The 20,569-nt window shown below is 40.2% G+C and overlaps 1 protein-coding gene across 1 annotated transcript in view; it reads left to right on the top strand.

Moving 5' to 3' along the window:
• The first annotated feature begins 7,692 nt into the window (after positions 1 to 7,692).
• Positions 7,693 to 20,569, top strand: part of Cltrn (collectrin, amino acid transport regulator) — a 28,145-nt gene continuing 15,268 nt past the window's right edge. Inside the window, exons 1-3 of the mRNA XM_090327045.1 lie at positions 7,693 to 7,894; positions 8,184 to 8,242; positions 10,142 to 10,227. Of these exons, the coding sequence (XP_090183171.1) occupies positions 7,837 to 7,894; positions 8,184 to 8,242; positions 10,142 to 10,227 (203 nt within the window). The 5' untranslated portion in view covers positions 7,693 to 7,836. The remainder of the gene's footprint in view (positions 7,895 to 8,183; positions 8,243 to 10,141; positions 10,228 to 20,569) is intronic.

Raw genomic sequence — 20,569 nt, 5'->3', positions numbered from 1 at the left:
TCCCCACAAGTACCAGCTGGGCTGCCCCAAATTCAGGTCAGCTCTATGCCCCGCCTACTTCGTGCTTTTCCTTCCTGTTTACGTCACCAGCCCTCCCTAGAGTCCTCTTGATCTACCGCCACGCCTCTGCATTGCGGCAGGCCTAGTCCCAGTGCACGGTTCCGTTCATTTCTCTACAATCAGCGGGACACTCACACCACTTCCTCCTTTGTGTCCCCCTCCCAATTAATGCGCTCTAGAACTCTCTTTGTCAAACACTTGAGAAGTCCATCCCTTCTGCCTTGCCCCTTAAATCTTATTTATTCTAATCACGCTGATGGGAGACGCCCAGGCTACGCCCCTTCCTCTGGGCCATACCTATTGCGCTTACTGGGGGGTGTGCACGGGAACCGCGCCCTTGTACCCACGTTCCTTCCCTGCTCTCTAGCCAGATCAGACCTCTCGGCTTCGTATCACATCGCAGCATTATGCACCCCTCCAGCCTAGACCATTTTAGCGGTCCTCACAGGCTCTAAACGGGGATTATAGGAATTGCATTGGTCAAACTCACCCCGTGCATGTGCATTCACCTGCATTAGGTTTGGGCCGCGTCCCAGGTTGCCAAGTCACCCACTTTCTGTTATGCAGTACTGTGACCACGCCTCTCCATCCTAAACTATGTTTCCTCCTAGAGGAAGCCCAAGTTTCTTAAAAAAAAATATATGGCTTGGTCCCACAACTGGGTGTTAGCGTTTATAGAGTAAAATGAACCGGTGGAGTCGTGATCCTCCTTACATTTATTCTATTTCATTTTTTCCAGCTCAAAACACCACCATCCCATGAGCAGAAATTGAGTAGGAAGCCAAACCTTGGACCAGTGGTGGGACTGTATTGTTTCTGGTTGGGAACCATAGGTAGGAGGGTTATGATTCAGGGATGGCCAGGACAAAAAAGTGAGACTCTGCCTTAAAAAAAAATTTAAAGTAAAACCAAAAACTTGTCAGTGTGATTAAAGTGGTAGAATACCTCAGTATTGCCAAAGACAAAATGCAAATAAAAGCATGAAGCCTAAAAGTTACTTGGCCTGGTTCTTTCTCTCCACTTTTGTAGAGATTAGCAAAGGAATTACCTATAGACAGGGCTGTGATTGCATAACCTCTTCCAGCAAAATAATAACTAAGAACCGCTAATACTACTCCACAGAGCATGGCTGTATTTTTTTTAGCCCAGAAAAAGAAAAAAACATTATGACTTGCTAAAATCATGACAAAACTCTTAGAACTCTTTGGAGACAAAATGACAGGAAATTTATACACCTAATTGTGATTCATAAATTGGGTCGACTTCTGTTTTACAAAAAAAAAAAGAGAAAGAAAATTACAAAGTTCACACTGGACAATAGTTGAACAATCGTTTTTGTAAGATGGAAACAAGGGACTAGGAGAATAAAAAAAAGTACTGACTGGTTTAAATTCCATAGGTTTCTCTTTTTGTATGCATAAACACAAAAGGGACTTTCTTAGAATATATGCTGAATGGAATAGACTAGAATTTCTTTTTTTTCTAGGAAGATTTCTCTGCTTCCTTAATCTTTTCATTTGGTAGTGTAGCATTTAGCACAAGATACTCCATTTAGGTTTGGAATGACCTGTTAGGATTAATGTAGGAGCTGAGCCCACCATAATTTTTGTTTATCCAGGAACATGGCTATAGATGAATACATAGAAAGAAACATCAGTGACGTGTCATTTTTATTACATGAGACCCATTATAAAGTGTTGTTCTTCTTGCCCAAGAGGAGAGACACAGATACTTATATAGAAATTGTATTTAAGAAACTGTAGTTTAAATTTTTACCTTAGGAATATAAAGTTAGCAGAATTACATTGGCCTAGTTTGTCTGAATTAATTTTTATTTCTAAGCAGTAGTGATTAACTTTCTCTGCGGAACAAAAATGTTAACCTGTGAATAATAGAACAAAGTTCATAGTGATTATGGCTATTGATTAACCTACGAAATTTGATGAGCTTTTTGAATATTTTGACATGATTTTCTTATTTTAAAAAGGACATGAGATGAGAGGGTGTGGAGATACAAAGACTCCTAAGCATGGGTTCCTTGTTTATCAAGGATACTAGAAATGCCTCAAGCTTATTAGAATTTCAGTTTATGGGCCAGCCAGGAGTTTGGCCTAGTGGTAGAGTGCTTGCCTAGCATGCACAAAGGCCTGAGTTAGATTCCTCGGTACCACATACATAGAAAAAGCTGGAACTGGTGTTGGGGCTCACGTGGTAGAGCTCTAGACTTGAAAATGTCCAAGGACAGTGCTCAGGCCCTGACCTCAAGCCCAGGACTGGCAAAAAAAAAAGAATTTCAGTTTACAGTTTACAGTTTAAATTAGTGCATTTAGTTTTCTTAAACAATCCATGAAATGAAAAAATGCACAAAATTCAGTATCTGCCGTCTAGAAACTTAATTTTTTGCAGCACACAAAAATAATGTTGATTATAGACTGATGTACAAATGCTTTGGAAATGGGAAAAGGTCAGAGTAAAAAGTTAGTGAATTTGACAAGGCAGTTATAAGTCTGTGCAACAAAAGCAAAAGGAAAGGTGATAATTAGATAAAACAATGGCTAAGTTGATTAAAGGAAAAAGAAAGCTGACAACTTAGTTTCAGGAAATCCTGTGAAAATAGACTGACACCAAGAACAGCCTAAACCTTGGTCAAGGTGCAGGAATTACCTGGGAGACCAATTCCGAGAAGGATGAAGGGAAGGAGCAGAGAGTTCATGCATTTGAAGATCCAAGTTGGTGTAGATCTTATTAAGAGTTGAGATTCTCTTACATGGGCACTAGCATGTCACTGAAGATTTTAATGTAGAAATGACCTAAAGTATAAATGATAAGAAGGACAATGAAAGGTAGAAGTGTATTCCATGACAGTGAGTATGTCCTGAGTATGGCACTTACTAATCATGGGCCATTGAACTGTCAGGCAGCCCAATAATTGTACCTTAGAATTCAGTAACCAGGCAATTATTATTTCTCATTGTCTATAGGAATAAAATCATAGATAAGTGTATTTGAATGAGTAGTAATTTGAGGATATAGAACCAAAGATGTTCTATCTATGATGATTAAATCTTACAGTATGCTTAATTTTAAACATACATATTCGCTTTCATCTCCTGTTCTTCCCTGTATGCTTTGGTTCCATTAATCCAACTACAAGAGGAGAAGAGTTATCAGCTATTGTACTTCCTGATGTCTGTAAAGCTTGTAGGATTTTTATCAGCATCCCTGCTTTCTACCTATCTGATGCTAGTTGTACTTCTTGGCCATTTGTGATGGTGAAAAATATCTTCACATACTACCAATATCTTCCAGAGGACAAAAATCATCTTGACAAAAAAAATCACTGAGTTAAAATTGAATATTTTTTGTATAATAAATATAAATATCTCCCCATCTTAGTACTGACTGGCAGTTTGAAAAAATAAAATTATTCCTGTTTGTTGCAATGAAACAGAATAATCAAGGTCAAATTTAAAAGGGCCCTTCCTCCTCCTTACCTCTTGTTTTATTACAGGTAAATGGAACCTATCTATTCCAACATGCTCTTACAACTCTAGTAATCATTAAAAGCATCTCACATGAGTCAAAAGAAACGCATGTGTTTTCATCTTGTAGGCTCTCATATTTTATTTACCCTTCAGCAGTAGATCAATAGTTCTATGCCCAGAAACTGCTTTACAGTATGTCATATAGTATAAAAACATAGAGAAATCAATTTCTCTTTCCTGTCTCAAGACACTGGAGGCCCTATATTGTTGTTAATGGTGGCAGTAGTCTTAGTCTAAACCTTTTACTTATTTTCTAAGTTTTGAACATTTGCGAGTAAATAACAATATATCCACAATGATTGACATTTCTTCATTTGTCATTACTGGATACTACTATGTTAAAGGTTCATGTGAAATAATTGGAACAAGCAATTTATACAACATGTTACACAGGTATACAAACTCTGGAAGCTTGATATTTAAAATCTGTACATCAAAACAAACTAAATTTGTAGAAAGTTGTGGGAAAATAAAGAAAGTAAGGTTGGGAAATGCAAACCATGACATCTAGCTGTTTTCCATCTGTCTTGTTGAGACCTTTATTAAGCTATCTTCCATGTGGTAAGTAACTTATGATATACTTAAAGTCAAAGCATCCCATATTTGTTTTTTGAACTTTTTCATTCTTTTATCCACATGGCAGAACATATACAAAGCTCTATTATTAGTTCCATTTTTGACCACTATTTCTTTGGTCATTGTAAAAACTTTTCTGGGCAATTACTGGGTAGATTATAGAAAGATTAAAACCTATCATTGTGAACTATTAGAAAACATGAATGCTATCCCTGTACATTTGTATGTTATATGTCATGGTATATGGGAAATGTTAAAATAATTTTAAGCTTATATGAACCTACTAGCTAATTCAAGATTTATAAATATCACAAAACAAGTATATCCAAGCATAGTGATACATATTTGAATCTTAGCACTCAGGAGTCTAAGCTAGATGATTAGGAGTTTAAAGCCACGTTGAACTATAGGCCCCATAGTAATACCCTGTCTCAAAAGGAAAAAAAAACAATAAGAAAGAAATATAATGGGTGTGGGGGGGGGAGGGAAATGGGTACCAAGACATGTGAAAGGGTATCAATGTATGTGAATTAATGCACCTTCTATCTGGCAAATATCATGTAACCCTTTTACTAATTACAATAAAAAAAGAAAAAAAAGAAATATAATGACTAAAGCAGCACATTTTACTAGCTATTTCCCATGTGCACAGATTTGCATGATTTCCCATGTGTTTTGAGGTCAAGTCTTCCTGTTGATTTTTATTAGATCACTTAAAGTTTTTAGTCTATATTGACAATGTAATATCCTAAATCATTTAACCTTTTCAATACAGCTAGACCTCAGCCCAAGACTACCAGTGTTGCGAGCCTCCACATGAACAAAACATTTCTATCATGTTTTACACAAACGACTTGCCAAGAGCAAGGTTTAGATTTGTGTTTGGCAAAGCAAGTTGTATTATATGCATTGAAAGTCACTTCTTTTTAAGTAACATAGGTAGGCCATTAACATTTATCTATTGATATAGTTGAGTTTGGATCAATTAATTTATTTTCCATTGGTTTTCCATTTGTCATATATAATCTTTATTTCTAGGAAAACGTTTTAAACCTGAAATCAGTAATAATGTAGAAAATAATTTCTAGGGAATCTTCCTCTACAAGACACATTTTCCAGAATCTTCATTTTTATGCATTATAGATTTCAATTTTCTTTTTGGTGGCAATGTAGTTAGAACACAGGACTTCCATTTGCAAGACATTGTATTTCTAAACATTAAAAAATGCTAGAAATCCTTTTCAAGATGATGTTGTAAGGACAAAGAGAAAAACACCTCAAGAATCAGTACTTGAAAAAGAACATATTATGCAATACTCTTTTAAGAAGATATGTTTTCAAAAGTCCTACGGAAAAAATGAGCAATTTATTTTCACCACAGGCTAAAAATAAGTTTTAAAACCAGTTTATCTAGGGGTTGGATCAATGTAAAGTATTTTTGTGTGTGTTCAGATCCTGGTGCTTGAACTGAGGGCCCGGTTGCTGTCTTTGCACTTTTGTGCTCAAGGGGAACACTCTACCATTTGATCCACAGCTCCACTTCTGACTTTTTTGGGGGTTAATTGGAGACAAGGGTCTCATGGACTTTTTTGTCCTGTTTGGTTTTGAACAGCAATCCTCAGATCTTAGTCTACTGAGTAGCTAGGATTATAGGTGTGAGCCAACAGTGCCCAGTAAGACATATTTAATCTTTTAAAGCAATATATTAAAATAATGAACCAACAGGTAAACTCTATGATCATAAATAAATGAAAAGATAGCTGTTAAAATATAATGTCAATTATTAATATAAAGCACTCTACCACAAGGCCATGCTCCCAGCCCCATAACATATTTTTAAAGCAGGCCACCAGATTCTGTGGTGAAGCAGCATTCCCATTCAAGTAAGGAAGAAGGCAAAGGTCTCAGTAATATTCCTACTACTGTATCACCTGTTCAAATAGTGTCTAATGAAATCAAATAATAAGAACAATAACATCACACAAGAAGGAAAGTGTGTTTCAACTATTAAATGTATATGTTTTTCTTTTCTTTTCCTTTTTTGCTTCTCCTGTATTTTCTAGGATGAATTTTTCTTTCCGTTTTTCCCTATTTTTATAATGAGACAACATTGAAAATCCCTAACTGAAAATAGAGATTTTTATTCTCCTTTCAAATCAGTAGCTCACACTGACTAAGACTCAGTATATAATGTCTTCAGTTCTACTCATACAAGTGTTATGTAAGATCATAGGAAGAAATCTGTTACTTTGATAAAATTCAAGATGGAAGGAAAAGTTTAATCAGATTTTTGTGTCCCTAATAAGGCTCTGTTCCTTAATGCAAATAGAGTACTTGGTTAAGTTTCTTTTCTCTGTGTTTATTGACTTTTCCATTCCCGAGGGAAGTTAAGTAATCTGTTTTCTAGGCAATTTCCATTATACCTAACAGTGACATTCCTAGAATGACTGGACTGACTTAGTTCCTTCTGCCTCTGGGACAGTTTTTCCAGTCTCACTGTTCTTGCATCAGAAATGAAAGAGATGAAGAAAGACTTCTTCTTGTGGATCTAGACAACAACAATGAGTTGTCATCAATAGAATCTCAAGCTTTCTTGGAAGGGAAAAAAATACTCAAAGTGCTACAGATACATCGCTGTTTGCATCTTCCTATGAAGATATGCTTTAAAAATCCAAATTCCTGTTTCTCTCCAGGGTCACCCAATCTAATCTTCCCATTTATGATTTCTGGGGAATGAGGTAGAATTTGGGTACTGAAAGTGGTAGCATCTGAGAAGGAAATCCTTGGCAAGGAGCCCTGGGTGGCTTCTCTTGATGGCATCATTGGTGGGATACCCAGCAGGAGAAAGTCTTTTATACTGGGTTTTCTTGCATTTTCAGTTTTGACCACGAGGACTAGAGATGTCGTATGGCTGCAAGAGGGTTCCACCATACCTCATCCAGACTGAGAAAGTCAGCACTTACATGCATGTCATTGCAGCCAGTGCTTTCAACACTGGCTCTATAGTTATCCACGTCTAGTGGCTACCACATCAGGTAGCACAGGTGCAAAACATTGGAGAGCAAGTACCCCATACAATTCCATTTTATTTTATATAACTGCCAGAGATTAAGGCTAAGTAATACAAAGGAGATCCTATGAAGTAGAACCTGAGCTGGATGCCTGTGTACCTGCCAATATGAGACTCAAGGGAGACATTATGGGAAGGATATGCTTTGAGAAAGAAATGAGTGATACTGGCTTCCCAAATTATTCTATATATGAGCCAGATAATTTAGCCCTGAAAGGAGGAAAGTTTATACCAAAGAAAACTTCTGGAGAGAACTCTCTCAGACAACTGCAGGAGCAATTAAGGGTGTGTGTGAAGCAGGGAGTATTCTGATTATGTCAGCAAGAGAAACATTCTTTTCAGGTAGAGTTTGTTAAAAAGCAACTAATCTGTTTTTCAAACACATTTTTGTACAGAACTCACTGGAGATGGTCTGCGTATATGGAAGCCTTAACCTGAGTGATGGATGTTAATTATTAAACATTTTAGATGTTAGCTGGCTGATTTCTCTGATATTCTAATCCAGTCACAGAATGGCTAAGACAGCTTTAAGGAGAAGGTGGAATTTTTTCCCTGTGTTGGTCTCCTGTTTTCAACTCTGAAAGAATGTTGTGGCTGCTCTTTTTCTTGGTGAATGCTATTCAGGCTGAACTTTGTCAACCAGGTATGTTACCTTGAATCTTAAATCTAGATTTTTCTAAATGATGAGATATTGACTGAACAAATTTTATACTTTTCTAAATCTGCAGGCATGTTGTGGCTTGAAAATTGAACATATGACTCATAAGTTGTAGAGATATATTGAAACCATCTAACATGATTTTCATCTTAAGTATTTGGGGACAGTATAATGGATTTTCTAAATCTGTTGATTTGAGTTACATTAAATAGAATTTTTCAAACTGTGATTTGATAGACTTTTGTTATTTACTGCTTTCTTTTTTTTCTGACAGATGCAGAAAATGCCTTTAAAGTGAGACTTAGTATCCGAACAGCTCTTGGAGATAAAGCAGTAAGTGCCACTTGTGTTTTCATTTTAATTTTTTCTTTGCTAATCATACTGCTGTATAGTCATCTTAGTACTGAGTGCCTTATTTCTAATGACTTCAAGTTCAGTCTTTCCTGAAAGTGAAGATAAGCTGCTAGCAAAATAGAAATCACTGATAAAATGGGTTTACTTAAAGTATGTGGTCTATAATACATTCTTGAAAATACATGAAGTTTTTGTTTAAATTATAGTCAATCAATTTAGAAAATTTCAACCTCTCAAAACGAGGAGCAAAGAGCCTGAGGTACTGTCTCTGTGTCTCTTTGTGCTCTCAGCTAACGCTCTACCACTTGAGCCATGGTCACTTGACACTTTGCTTTTTCTAAGTAGTTTATTAGAGATAAGAGTCTCGGGGCCGAGAGTTTAGCCCAGTGGTAGAGTGCTTGCCTAGCATGCACAAAGACCCACGTTCGATTCTTCGGTACCACATACATAGAAAAAAGCCAGAAGTGGTGCTGAGGCTCAAGTGGTAGAGCTCCAGCCTTGAGAAAGCCCCAGGACAGTGCTCAGACCCTGAGCACAAGCCCAGGACTGGCAAAAAAAAAGAAAAAGAGGTAAGAGTCTCACAAACTTTCCTGCTCAGGCTGGCTTTGAACTATGGTCCTCAGATCTCAGTTTCCTGAGTAGTTAGGAATTATAGGCATGCACCACTAGCACCCATCTTATTCCAATTAGAAGAGTAGAACCCATGTAATAGTAAAATCTATTTTCCCTCCCAGAGTGGAAGATAAATCCTGTCAATGATTTGCTAACTCCTCCTAGACCCAGAAAAATCCTTTCCTTTAGCCTTTTCTACTTATCTTCTCCCTTTTATTAATTTGCACACAAAACCATGGTGGTCCCTAAATGTGCCTATCTCCTTTCACCATAGGTTTCTTACAATTGCTTTAAGAAGTAAAAAGATTAGTCAAATACACTATATTAGTTTGCTAGGGCTGCTGTAACAAAATACCACAGACCAGAGCGACTTAATCAACAGAAATTGTTTTTCAGTTCTGGAAAGTAAAAGTTCAAGATCAAGATGCCTACAGAGTTAATTTCTTCTGTGGGTCTTGAGAAGAGAATCAATTCCAAGCCTTTCTCCTAGGCTTAGAAATGGCCACCTCTCCTATGTTTTCACATTGTCTTCCCTCTGTATGACTCTATATTCAGATTTCTTCTTCTAGTAATAATCAGTCTTACTGTACAAGAGCCTAATAACTTCATTTTCAATTTAATCATTTCTTCAAAGATACTATCTTTGAATATGGCTACAATCTGAGGAATTAAGGTTTAAGGCTTCAACATGATTTTTTTTTAATGTGGAGAGAAAGATATAATTCAGCCTGTAATATATACATACCTTAATGTTTTCTAGCTAAGAAAATTAAAAATAAAATTTGTTTATAGGGAAGGTAATCTGGGAGGGAGAGTCAGTTTATGAGGGAATAGAGAAAGGAAGAGATAGAAGGGAACATATATATGACCAAGATGAATTATCACCATGTCCAGTCTGGTGGCTGCATAATGCCACCGAAGCTTCTAAGGAAAATAGTACAATAAGAAATACACCACACTTTGTATGAAAATCGTTCAGTTAAAATGTTTAAGAATCCCTACACTGGACTTTAAGGAACATGAATTACCATGGTCTCTAGTTTTCAGTGTTTGAGAAAGATGTGGGATAAAGACAGAGAGGAAGAGGGAGAAGGAGAAAGAAGAGGAGGAAAGAAGGAGAAAGAGATGAAAAGAGAGAGAGAGATTAGCAGGGAGGGAGGGAAGGAATGAGAATGAAGGAAAGGGAGAATGACCTAATAAACCACCTAATGGATGGGTATGTGTTAAACCTCATTTCTTTCAATTTTCTATTTCCTTCTCTTTCAGTATGTCTGGGATACAAGTGAAGAATATCTCTTCAAAGCCATGGTGGCTTTCTCCATGAGAAAAATACCCAACAGAGAAAATACAGAGTAAGTAAACAGTTCAACATTTCAACTGTTTGCAATATTACTTAAGACTGTTCACTATTTTAAATCTTAACTTGAATTTCTTAACTAACTTTTAAGACACTCACAACTTACTTAAAATTATTTTGTAACATAGCTGCCCTTATAGTTAATATCTTGTTCCAACAATGTTCTTTTTTCAACAGGCAATATAGAGACACATTACTTACAAAATGGTAGTTGTGTTCCCTGAGATTTCTATATTCTATTACATACATATAATTTTTCTTGCATATAGATACCAAAGAATCCTACATTCATTTAGAGAAAATCCCTATATTTATATGTTATTCTTTTAATATTAGAATCTATCATAATCCCATGCTAATTTTCTTGAAAGCAATCAGCACTTCGAATAGTTTTCTATTTTGTTCTAATCTTCTGAAGGAATCTTCTCTGTGATGCTTCTTTTCCTATTTGTGGTTAGGATAATATTTCTGGCATCTCTTTCCTTCTACTCCTTGCCTCTCCTTAGGAAGGAAATGGCTTATCTGAGCTGGAAGGAGAATCTTAGTTTGGGTTCCTTCCTCTTTGGGAATTAGCTTGCCCTTCCCACTCCACCAGGCATCCTTGGTGCTATTCTCTAGTTAAGTACTGAAACAAGATGCATGTTCCAACAGGCAGACACACATACCTTTCAGGTGGTACTTGACCATTTCCAGTGAAGGAGCATTTGGATTGGTAGAGGCTCTGGTACATGGTGCTCCCTGCCCCAGAACAACTCACCATGAGACAGCATGGGGAAAATGACTTCACTTCAGGATATTTTCAAGTTAGAAAGAAAACCTTGATGCTCATCAGAGTCATATTCGTCAACTTAGCCATAAATTTTGATAACCTATCTGTCTTAGTGTTTTGTTTGAGTACTGTAATAATGACTCAGAAGATTCGTATTAGCTTCTCTCACCCTTCCAATATCTGATGCATTGGCTGTGATTATGAAGAATAACGTAATCGATGTTAAGGAAGCTGAATAAACATGACATATATTTGCATATACAGTCACATATATTTTAAAATAAAATGTTCACATGATACAAAAGATTAAGAGGAAGCTTTCAAAGGTGACTGGATGGAGTCACTGCCTGTTGAGCAGAGAACTAAGCCCAGGGCAAGCTGGGTAGTAGAGCAAGGTTGGAGCTGTACTGCTGGAAGCAGAGCCCAGGGAACATGGAAAATGACGCAGGATACAGGTACTTGAAGCGGTCTCCCAAGTTTCCACAGGAGCACCTGGAATGCAGAGCCTCTGGGTGCCTGCCACCAAGGAACCACTAACAGCACATGGAAACCACAGAAGGCTCTGGCCAAGGAAAGGCCTAGGTCTTTTCTTATCTGACTCCCCTGCCACATACTCCCTTTCCCACTTATACAAGAGGGAGAACGGGCATGAGGGAGGGTAGGCATGCAGGGTGGAGGGCAAAGGGCTGACACTCAGTGTCCCTGCTTGGATGGAACAGCTGGAAGGAGAACAGCTGCAGGTTGGAGGGAGGAGGACAGTATATTAGTCTGGCCTGCTTGATGTAGTAGCCAGAAGTGACAGGCAGGTTTCACCACATGTTCCAGATGCTGTCAGCAGGGGAGTAAGAGAGAGAGAGAGAGAGAGAGCTGTCAGGCCAAAGGCAAATGGTATCAGTAGACATAAATACCTTCTTTCATTGTGGTCTAAACAGTCAGATCTTCAGAATTAACTGTTATTGAAAGCATGCTATTTTATGGGCACTTAAATTAAAATGATGGATAAACTAGGTCCACATGTCCTGGGTCCTACTGCCATGAACCTGGATGTGGTAGACATAAAAAGAGAAGGGCTATGGGGCTGGGAGTTTGGTCTAGTGGTAGAGTGCTTGCCTAGCATGCGTGAAGACCCGGGTTCAATTCCTCGGTACCACATACATAGAAAAAAGCCGGAATTGGTGCTGAGGCTCAAGTGGTAGAGTTCTAGCCTTGAGAAAGTCCAAGGATACTGCGCAGGCCCTGAGCTCAAGCCCAGGACTGGCAAAAAAAAGAAGGGCTATAATGTGTTTGAAAGAAGGAAATTCTTTCAAGAGTTATTTTTTGCAAACTATCTCAAAATGATTTTATTGCTGTTTGCTGAGGTTTTTAAAGAAAAGTGAAACGTGTATGAAAAATTAATCTAAGTGGAAGTTCTAGTTTCATTAGAGTGAGTTACTAGAGATTTTATTGGGAGTTTGGTTGAAGATGGCAACTAGATGTTTTCCAGTTTAAAATATAATTTTGGCCAGGTTTGCTAAAAATAGTGGCACAGAAAACTCAAAACATTGTAAGCAGCTTCTAAGAAAGTTGTGATCTACATTTGAAGTTTAGTTTATTCCCCAGGCAAACTGAAAATATTACATATTTAATTTATTCCAACTTTGGCTTTTAGGTAATTTACCACTTTCAGCAAGACAGGTAAAAGTCTGTCTCAAGCATGGTTTTCTCTTTCCGACTTAAGAAGTGTAGACCATGTAACAGATTTTCGTCTTGCTTTAATTATTTAAAGTCTTGTGATTTAAAAAGGAACAATGTGTGCTCTTGTATCCATAGTAAGGTAAGGGGATTAGTAGTCTTGTGCTTATAAAGCAGGAGCCCAACTCACTGTATTTAGTCCTAATTTTAGAAACAAGAGCTGTATTCTTACGACCCTTAGATACTATTGGCATGTCTGGCCCCATTGGTGAGAAATGGCAGTGGAGCCAATCCTTAGAGAATCAGCAACAGACCGGGGCTTCCTATAGTTCCTATATAGGAGTGCGAAGGAATATTTATACTTCCTAATGATTTGCTTCAGGCAGCCATTTGTGTATGTTTTGTAAAATTAATCAGATCCACCTGTATTAAATCTCTTAGAAATATCGAATTTTCATTGCTCTAATAGCACTGAAGTTTATCACATCAAAACATGTTTTGTGCAAATCTTGGGAAGATTTATTTGGAACATCAGGGATAAGTCGCACTAGTTGTACATAGTCTATAATTAGGAAGAAGTCAACTGTTGTACTTTGATTCCTTAATGTCCTAGGGCCCAAGAGAATTCATTTGTCTTTAGGTGGATGAACTGTGAGGTAGTGTTCCTGATGATCAGGATGAACAGGTGATAAAATAAAAAAGAATGCTCTTTGGTTAGATACCATGAAGTTCTTGACAAAGACGTTGAATCAGCCACATGAAATCAAAAGCCCTTTTTTCCCTACATTTTGGGTTTATTCCCAGATAGGGCATGACAAGATGTGTGACTTCTGGGCTTTGAATTTGTTTTTTAATGTCCATGGTGAGGGAAACAGAGGGAAGTATTGAGGGCCAAAAACGTGATAAAGGAATTTTCTGTGTCCCTCCACTATGCATACCACCCTCCCAACTATATGCATTTCTTTATTTTCTTGATTATTGTTAGCATCTATACACTTAGAAGCAAGTTCCATGGGAAAAGAATGCTTTGTTTATGGCTGTATTCTCTGACTCTTTAATAGTCTATGAAATTCGTGTTTGAACAATATGTAATGAGGCTGTAGGTGGAAAGAACCACACACACGGAGTATCTAGATGAATCTATACCTGGATTTTGGCCTCCTCTATTAGGATAGAAAGGCTTGATGCTGGTGGCTCATGACTATAATCCTTGTTACTCAGAAGGCAGAGATATGAGAATTGAAGTTCAAAGTGAGCCTAAGCAGAAGTCTGAGAAACTTTATCTCTAATCGATCTTCAAAAAAACACCTTGAAGGCATGGTTCAAGTGGTAGAGTAGTAGTCTTGAATGGGAAAAAGCCAAGTGAGAGTTTGAGGTCCTGAGTTCAATTCCTGGTTCCAGCATAACAAGAAATGCTATTTTTCATTCATTTTATTGACATAAATGACACTTGCTACATATACTGTACTTTTTCATTTGGTGGTTTAAGATTTATGTTTTTATTCAAAATATGTAGTTGTACTTCAGTGATTTCCACTAAGGGATGATTTCTCTTCCCTTTGGTGGTACTAGCATTTGAACTTAGGATGTAATGCTTATTAGGCAGATAATACCACTTGAGCTACTCTACTAGCAACTTTTTCTGTTTTTTTTTGCCATTTCTGGGGCTTGAACTCAGGTCCTGAGCACTGTTCTTGGACTTTCCTCAAAGTTAGCCATCTATCACATGAGCCACAGTACCACTTCTGGCGTTTCTATATATGTGGTACTGAGGAATCGATCCTGGGTCTTTGTGCATGCTAGGCAAGCACTCTACCACTAGGCCACACTTCTGGTCCTTTTTTCTGCTATTTTTGAGATGGGGGTCTTGCTGACCTCATCTGAAAGCTTCCTACCTGTACTTCATTTTATCGCTAGGATAACAGGCATATGCTCCTGCGCCCAGCCATTATACTTCTTCTGTAGCTTGGGATGACAGGCTGTAGACCCATTGCTTGAGACAAAGTCTCTTGAATTTTATTTACAAAAGCCCACATTGGTTTTGAACTATGATCCTCTCTTTTTTTGCTTCCGAAGTAGCTAGGATTGAGCAAGTCCACGTGATTTATTTTATCCATTAGGAGATATTTGGATGCCTGAAGACATATTTAATGGCAATAACTGGAGGTAACATTAACAGTATCAGGTTTGCTATTAATATCCTATAATACACAAGCCAGGACCATTGTGCATTGTTTTATGCACAAGTGAGGACTGCTGTGTATTGGTCTGATCTCCATAACATAACATCTGATCTGATTGTGCAAAGCCTAAGAAACCTTTAAATACTTAGAAAAATGATGAATACTTTTGCTGTGTCTCACCTTTGACGTAGTCCTTACTCTCATAGAGCCCATTGTCTCTCCAGGATGCTGTTTTGTATTTGACAAATACTTGTAGCACACCCTCCATTGGCTAAGAGAGCAAACATGACTTCTAAGGAGAAGTCATGGTTACAACCATGCAGGACCTTCTGAGAGATGACCTGCTTTCTTCAGTGTCTCCCCAGATGGGCTGTGGAAGAGAAACTGGAAATCCTAGAAGATGAGAGGCTCTGAGTGGGGGTCTGCAGAGAGAGCTATAGTGCATTATTTCCCTCAGGACAGGGGTGGGAATGCATTGCAGTGTTTACAGCATAGTTCAACCAAATAAGCATCCATACACAACTTTATTTTGTTCATATCTATACCTTTGTTATGTATTATAAGCATACATAACGAAAAGACTTACCTTGACTATTTCTTGCCAGTAGAGGTCAGTGATGCTCAGTGTTCTCTACCAGTGTGAATTATGACCTCCTCATTCCAGTGATTATTTGGCAATGCCTGGATACACTGCGGATGGTCACAACTTTGACTATGCTACTGACACACATTTGTCAGAGGTCAGGTAAGTAGCTTACACCTTCTACTTCTTAGGACAGTCTCCAACCACAAAGAATGATCTGTCCCTCATACCAGTAGTGCTAGTTGGAAAAATCATGAAGTAGTCTTTTTTTTCACCCATTGCTAGAAATAGAACCCAGGATCTCAACCAAGGTAGAGAAGTGCTTGATTAATGAGTTATACCCCAATCCTTTGGAATTTTCAAACAACATATGACCTGCAACTCAGGCTCTCCTTTAATTCTTTTGTTTCTTTGTTTTTTGTTTTTGCCAGTCCTGGGGCTTGAATTCAGGGCCTGGGCACTGTCTTTGGGCTTTCTCAAGGCTAGCACTCTACCACTTGAGCTACAGCACTGCTTCTGGCTTTTTCTGAATATGTGGTAGTAGGTAATCTAACCCAGTGCTTTGTGCATGCTAGGCAAGCATTCTACCACTATGCTCTGCTCCAGGCCCTCTCCTTTAACTCTTTTAGCCTCCTACTCAGCCTCCTGAATGCTAGGATTACAGGTGTGAAGGACCACACTTAGCTACGGTGCATAATTTCGAATAGAATATTAGTGCTCTCTGCCTGGGATCCAGGCTATGAAGGAGACTGACATTGGGATCATGGTTTCAGGATAATTTGGGCAGAAAAGGTCAAAAGGCTCCATTTCAAACAGAAAGAGGTAAGGCATGATAGTACCTACCTATTGCTCTACCTATGACAAGACGCCTACAATAAGAGGGTCAAAACTCCAGGAATGCAGTGGGCATTGAGCCATAGCACTGCTTCTAGTTTTCTGGTAGTTAATGGAGATGAGTCTCATGTCCTTTCCTGGCTAGGCTGGTTTGAACTGTGATCCTCAGATCTCAGCCTCCTGAGCAGCTAGAATTACAGGCATGAGCTATTGACATCAAGTCCAGCCTATTTATTTGTTTACTTATTTTTGCCAGTCTTGGGGCTTGAACTCAGGGCCTGGGCACTGTCACTGAGCTTCTTTTGCTCGAGGCTAGCAAATTACCATTTGAGCCACTTCCAGATTTTTCTGATTTTGTGGTACTGAGGCATTAAACCCAGGACTGCATACAGCTAGGCAAACACTCTACCACTAAGCCACATTCCAGCCCTCTATTATTTTAAAGATGGAACTATATTTTCTGCTTTTTTTGCCAGTCCTGGGCTTGAGCTCAGGGCCTGAGCCCTGTCCTTGGACTTTCTCAAGGCTAGAGCTCTACCACTTGAGCCTCAGCACCACTTCTGGCTTTTTCTATATATGTGGTACCAAGGAATCGAACCCGGGTCTTCATGCGTGCTAGGCAAGCACTTTAACCACTAGGCCAAACTCCTGGCCCACTGCTTTTTTTCTAATTAAGTACGAAATGTTGTAACCACAAACAGGTAGATAAGGAAATGATGGAAAGTGACTAGTAGAGCCACTCTGAATGGTGTTGCAGTGGTTCCTCCAAAAATCTAACCATAAGCTGGGCATAGGTTACTCATTCCTATAATCCTGGTATTCAAGAGGCTGAGATCTAAGGATCTCAGTTCAAAGCCAGAAAGCAGGAAAAACTTTAAAACTCTTAGCTCCAATTAAGTACTAAAAAGCTAGAAATGGAGCAGTAGATCAAAGTGATAGAGCACTATATTTGAGTCCCCCAGCTTAGTAATAGTACCTAGGTCCTGAATTTACAGCTTAGTACTGGCACTAGAAAAATACAAGCAACAACAAAAACCTCTAAACTCAGATGTTTCCCATGATCCAGCTATACCATTTCTGGGCATCTAGCCACATTATAACCCAGGCTACCATAGAGATATTGTATTCGCTACCACATAATAGCCAAGTTAAGGAGACACCCCAAATACCCTACAATGGACAAATGGTAAAAAACCATGGTAATTATACCCAATGGAATTTTACATAGCCTTAGGAAGAATAACTAAGTCATTTGCAGGGAAATGGAGGGACTTAAAACAAACCATGTTAAGTGAGGAAAGCCAATCCCAGAGAGACAAATGATCCATGTTTCTTCTCACGCAGAAGCTACACCTAAAGTACACCAGTACATGACAAATTACATAAAACTCTAGGCAGTCACACACTGTGAGATCAAAGTAGTATATTCTTAGGGGAGGAACTCAAGTAATGCCTCTGTGCATATGGTCATATAAAATACTACTTATGGAAATGAAATGGAAACTAGGTCTTTTTGGTCTTGTTTGATTATGTCTTTGGGAAGGGGTAAGGTTAAGCATAGAACTGGAGAGACAGTGAACAAATGCAGCAGTGGTATTTACTAGACACTATTGAAAATGAGCTCTACAACATGTGGATGGGGACGGGAAGGCAAAACTGTAAGAGAGTGAAGGCAGGGGTGACAAAAAGAAATATACTCATTACCTGAGTTAGCAGAGTAACCCCTCTGTAAATCACCTTTAGAACAATAAAGATAAAGATTAAAACTATATATTCATGTGAAATATCCTCAATACTTAATAGAGAAAAAAGAACAAAACAACAATAAAGACTACGACATTTTCTAGATTAACAAACTTCTTGTCTTTATTATACACAACAGAACCAAATATCTAACTACACAAACTGGGCATTTTGAGGGGAATCCTACCTTTTTAAGTCTGGGTTGGCAGGGGAAAGTCCTGGAAAGTCTCTTAACAGTGGGCTCTGCAGGGTAAGGAGGGAGTGCTCTCAACCGAAGGGGTGGGAAGTTTCCAGATTGTCCAGTGACTTCTGGGGGGTAGAGCGGGGTAAGTAGAATGCAAAGGCTGTGGCTTTAGGAGGCAGAGCCCTGCCCCTCAGGAGCCAGGGGGCCAGCAGCTTGGATGAGCTCAGGGGCAAGTGGTCCCAGTGGGCTGCTGGGACAGTCAGGAGGGTTGGGGGCTGGAAGGCAGCATGGCGTTTTCTCACCATTCTCCAGTTGAGGCTCTGCCACTGCATCCTGGGCTGGTGTGTTCCTCTTAGCAGTTCCGGCAGCAGGCTCAGCAGGCTGAAGGAAGGCTACATCTGATGGAGAGCAGACTGGGCAGGCTGAAGCATAGCTGCAGATCTGTCTCTTCAGCATCTCGGTGGAGCTGTTGCTTTTGTTTAGTGACCCCAGCCCAGGGGTGAGAGATCTGGCCGCAGTTTTACCGGTGTCAGAAATGAAGGCACTTGGTAGAGGTGCAGAACTCTTGAGGCGCAGAACCTTAGACCAGACAGGATTGCCAAACTTGCTTTGGCCCAGTTTCATTAGCTTTCTTTGACCTTGGCCTCTGGATTTTCCTTGTGGGGTGGACCACTGAGGGGCTGCTCTAGACTTCCAGGAATGCAGATATGCCCTCTGACCAGGCTTTGGATCTCCTGAAGGAACTTGAGGGGACCAAATCCTGTGCTGCAGGTAATGGTTGTATTCGCCACCAGGATAATCAGGCCTCACTGGGAGCCAGAGAGACAGCCTGCGAGGAATACGGCTCGGAGCAGGTTTGCTGAGTGCCCTTGGGACTTTGTTGAGCTGAGGGCCAAGCAGCAGCATCTGGTTGCTCACCTTGGGCTCCACATACTGGTGGGCAAACATGGGCCTCACAGAGAGGTTCTTCTGGATGAAGTACTGCAAGGTGGTCATACGTACAGCTTTGTCCAAGCAAACGTTCGTGATCGCGCTGCGATGTTTGTGCTTGTACCTCACAGAGTGGCGCTTCCAGAAGGGCTGCACCATGACCTTGCGTGTAGCCCGGTAGTAGCTGGTGAGGTTGCTGCAGTGGGTAGGGCCCGCTTGCGAAGAGCGGTGCTTCCGGCCGAAGGGCCGCATGCAGGTCTTGCGTGTAGCCTGGTAGTAGCTGGTGACGTCGTCACGGGTAGGCCTAGGCCTCACAGAGTTGCGCCTTCCGGCTGAAGGCCACAGCAAGGCCTTGAATGTGTTTAGGTAGCGAATCAAGTACTTGCCAAGGTAGGTGGCCCGGAAGGCGGCCCAGAAAGTTCTGCGACGGATGTTCCTCGGCTTCCGAGAGCTGGTCATGCCGGCCCACGGCTGTACAATGTCCTTGTGTGGGCTCAGGTATTTGCTCAGGTAGCTTCCCATGACTGTGCTGGGCTAGGGAGTCCGTGGACTGAAGTATGGATCTCGCTCTTATGTCGGTAGACTGCTAGCGGAAAAAGCTACCAGCAGTCTCCGAATGACCTTTGGCCAGTGCGTGGGGCATGCGCACTGGGTTAAGAAGGCAAAATATTCCTGAGGCGCATGTCATGGGATGGGCTAGGCATGCGCACAAGTTTAGGAAGGCAAGCTGAAGAGCATGTGGCGTGACGGGGGTGGCTAGGCCTGCACAGTGGGCATGCGCACCAAGTTTGGGCGAAAACGTGTGTGGGGCACGTAGCCTAGCGGATGAGAGGGCGTGGCCAGGCACACTGGGCACGCCCACCCAGTTATGAAGCCAACCTGCCTGGGACATGTAACAAGGCAGGGAATGGGGAAGTGGGTATGGCGGCAGGTGGACACCAAAGTGGGCACATGCAACAAGTTAGATAGACCAAATGGCTTGGGGCACATGACATGGGTCTGGGATAGTCTGGGCCTTTACACGGGGCACATAGACGGAATTAGGAAGAAAAAGTATGTGGGCTACCTGACACAGGGGATTGTCTAGGCATGTGCTCCAGGTTAGGAAGACAAAGCAGTAGGGTAGGTGACAAGGCATAGGCCAAGAATGTACACTGGGCATGCGCACAAGGCTAAGCGTGTTCACTCCTCCCCTTCGTTCTAGTCAAAACGGCAGCCAGGGTGCTTCATATTAATCTTTGTCATTCACATGAGAAGGGCAGGTCCAGCTTCTTTCTATTTTTTTTGCCAGTCCTGGGCTTGGGCTCAGGGCCTGAGCACTGTCCTTGGACTTTCTCAAGGCTAGAGCTCCACCACTTGAGCCTCAGCACCACTTCCGGCTTTTTTCTATGTATGTGGTACCGAGGAATCGAACCCGGGTCTTCATGCATGATAGGCAAG

The sequence above is a fragment of the Megascapheus bottae genome, chromosome X (assembly GCF_031878675.1).
Source record: "Megascapheus bottae isolate mThoBot1 chromosome X, mThoBot2.hap1, whole genome shotgun sequence".
Classification (NCBI taxonomy): Eukaryota; Metazoa; Chordata; class Mammalia; order Rodentia; family Geomyidae; genus Megascapheus; species Megascapheus bottae.
The sequence above is the reverse complement of the archived record's forward strand: the minus strand, read 5'-3'. Positions and strand labels throughout refer to the sequence as shown.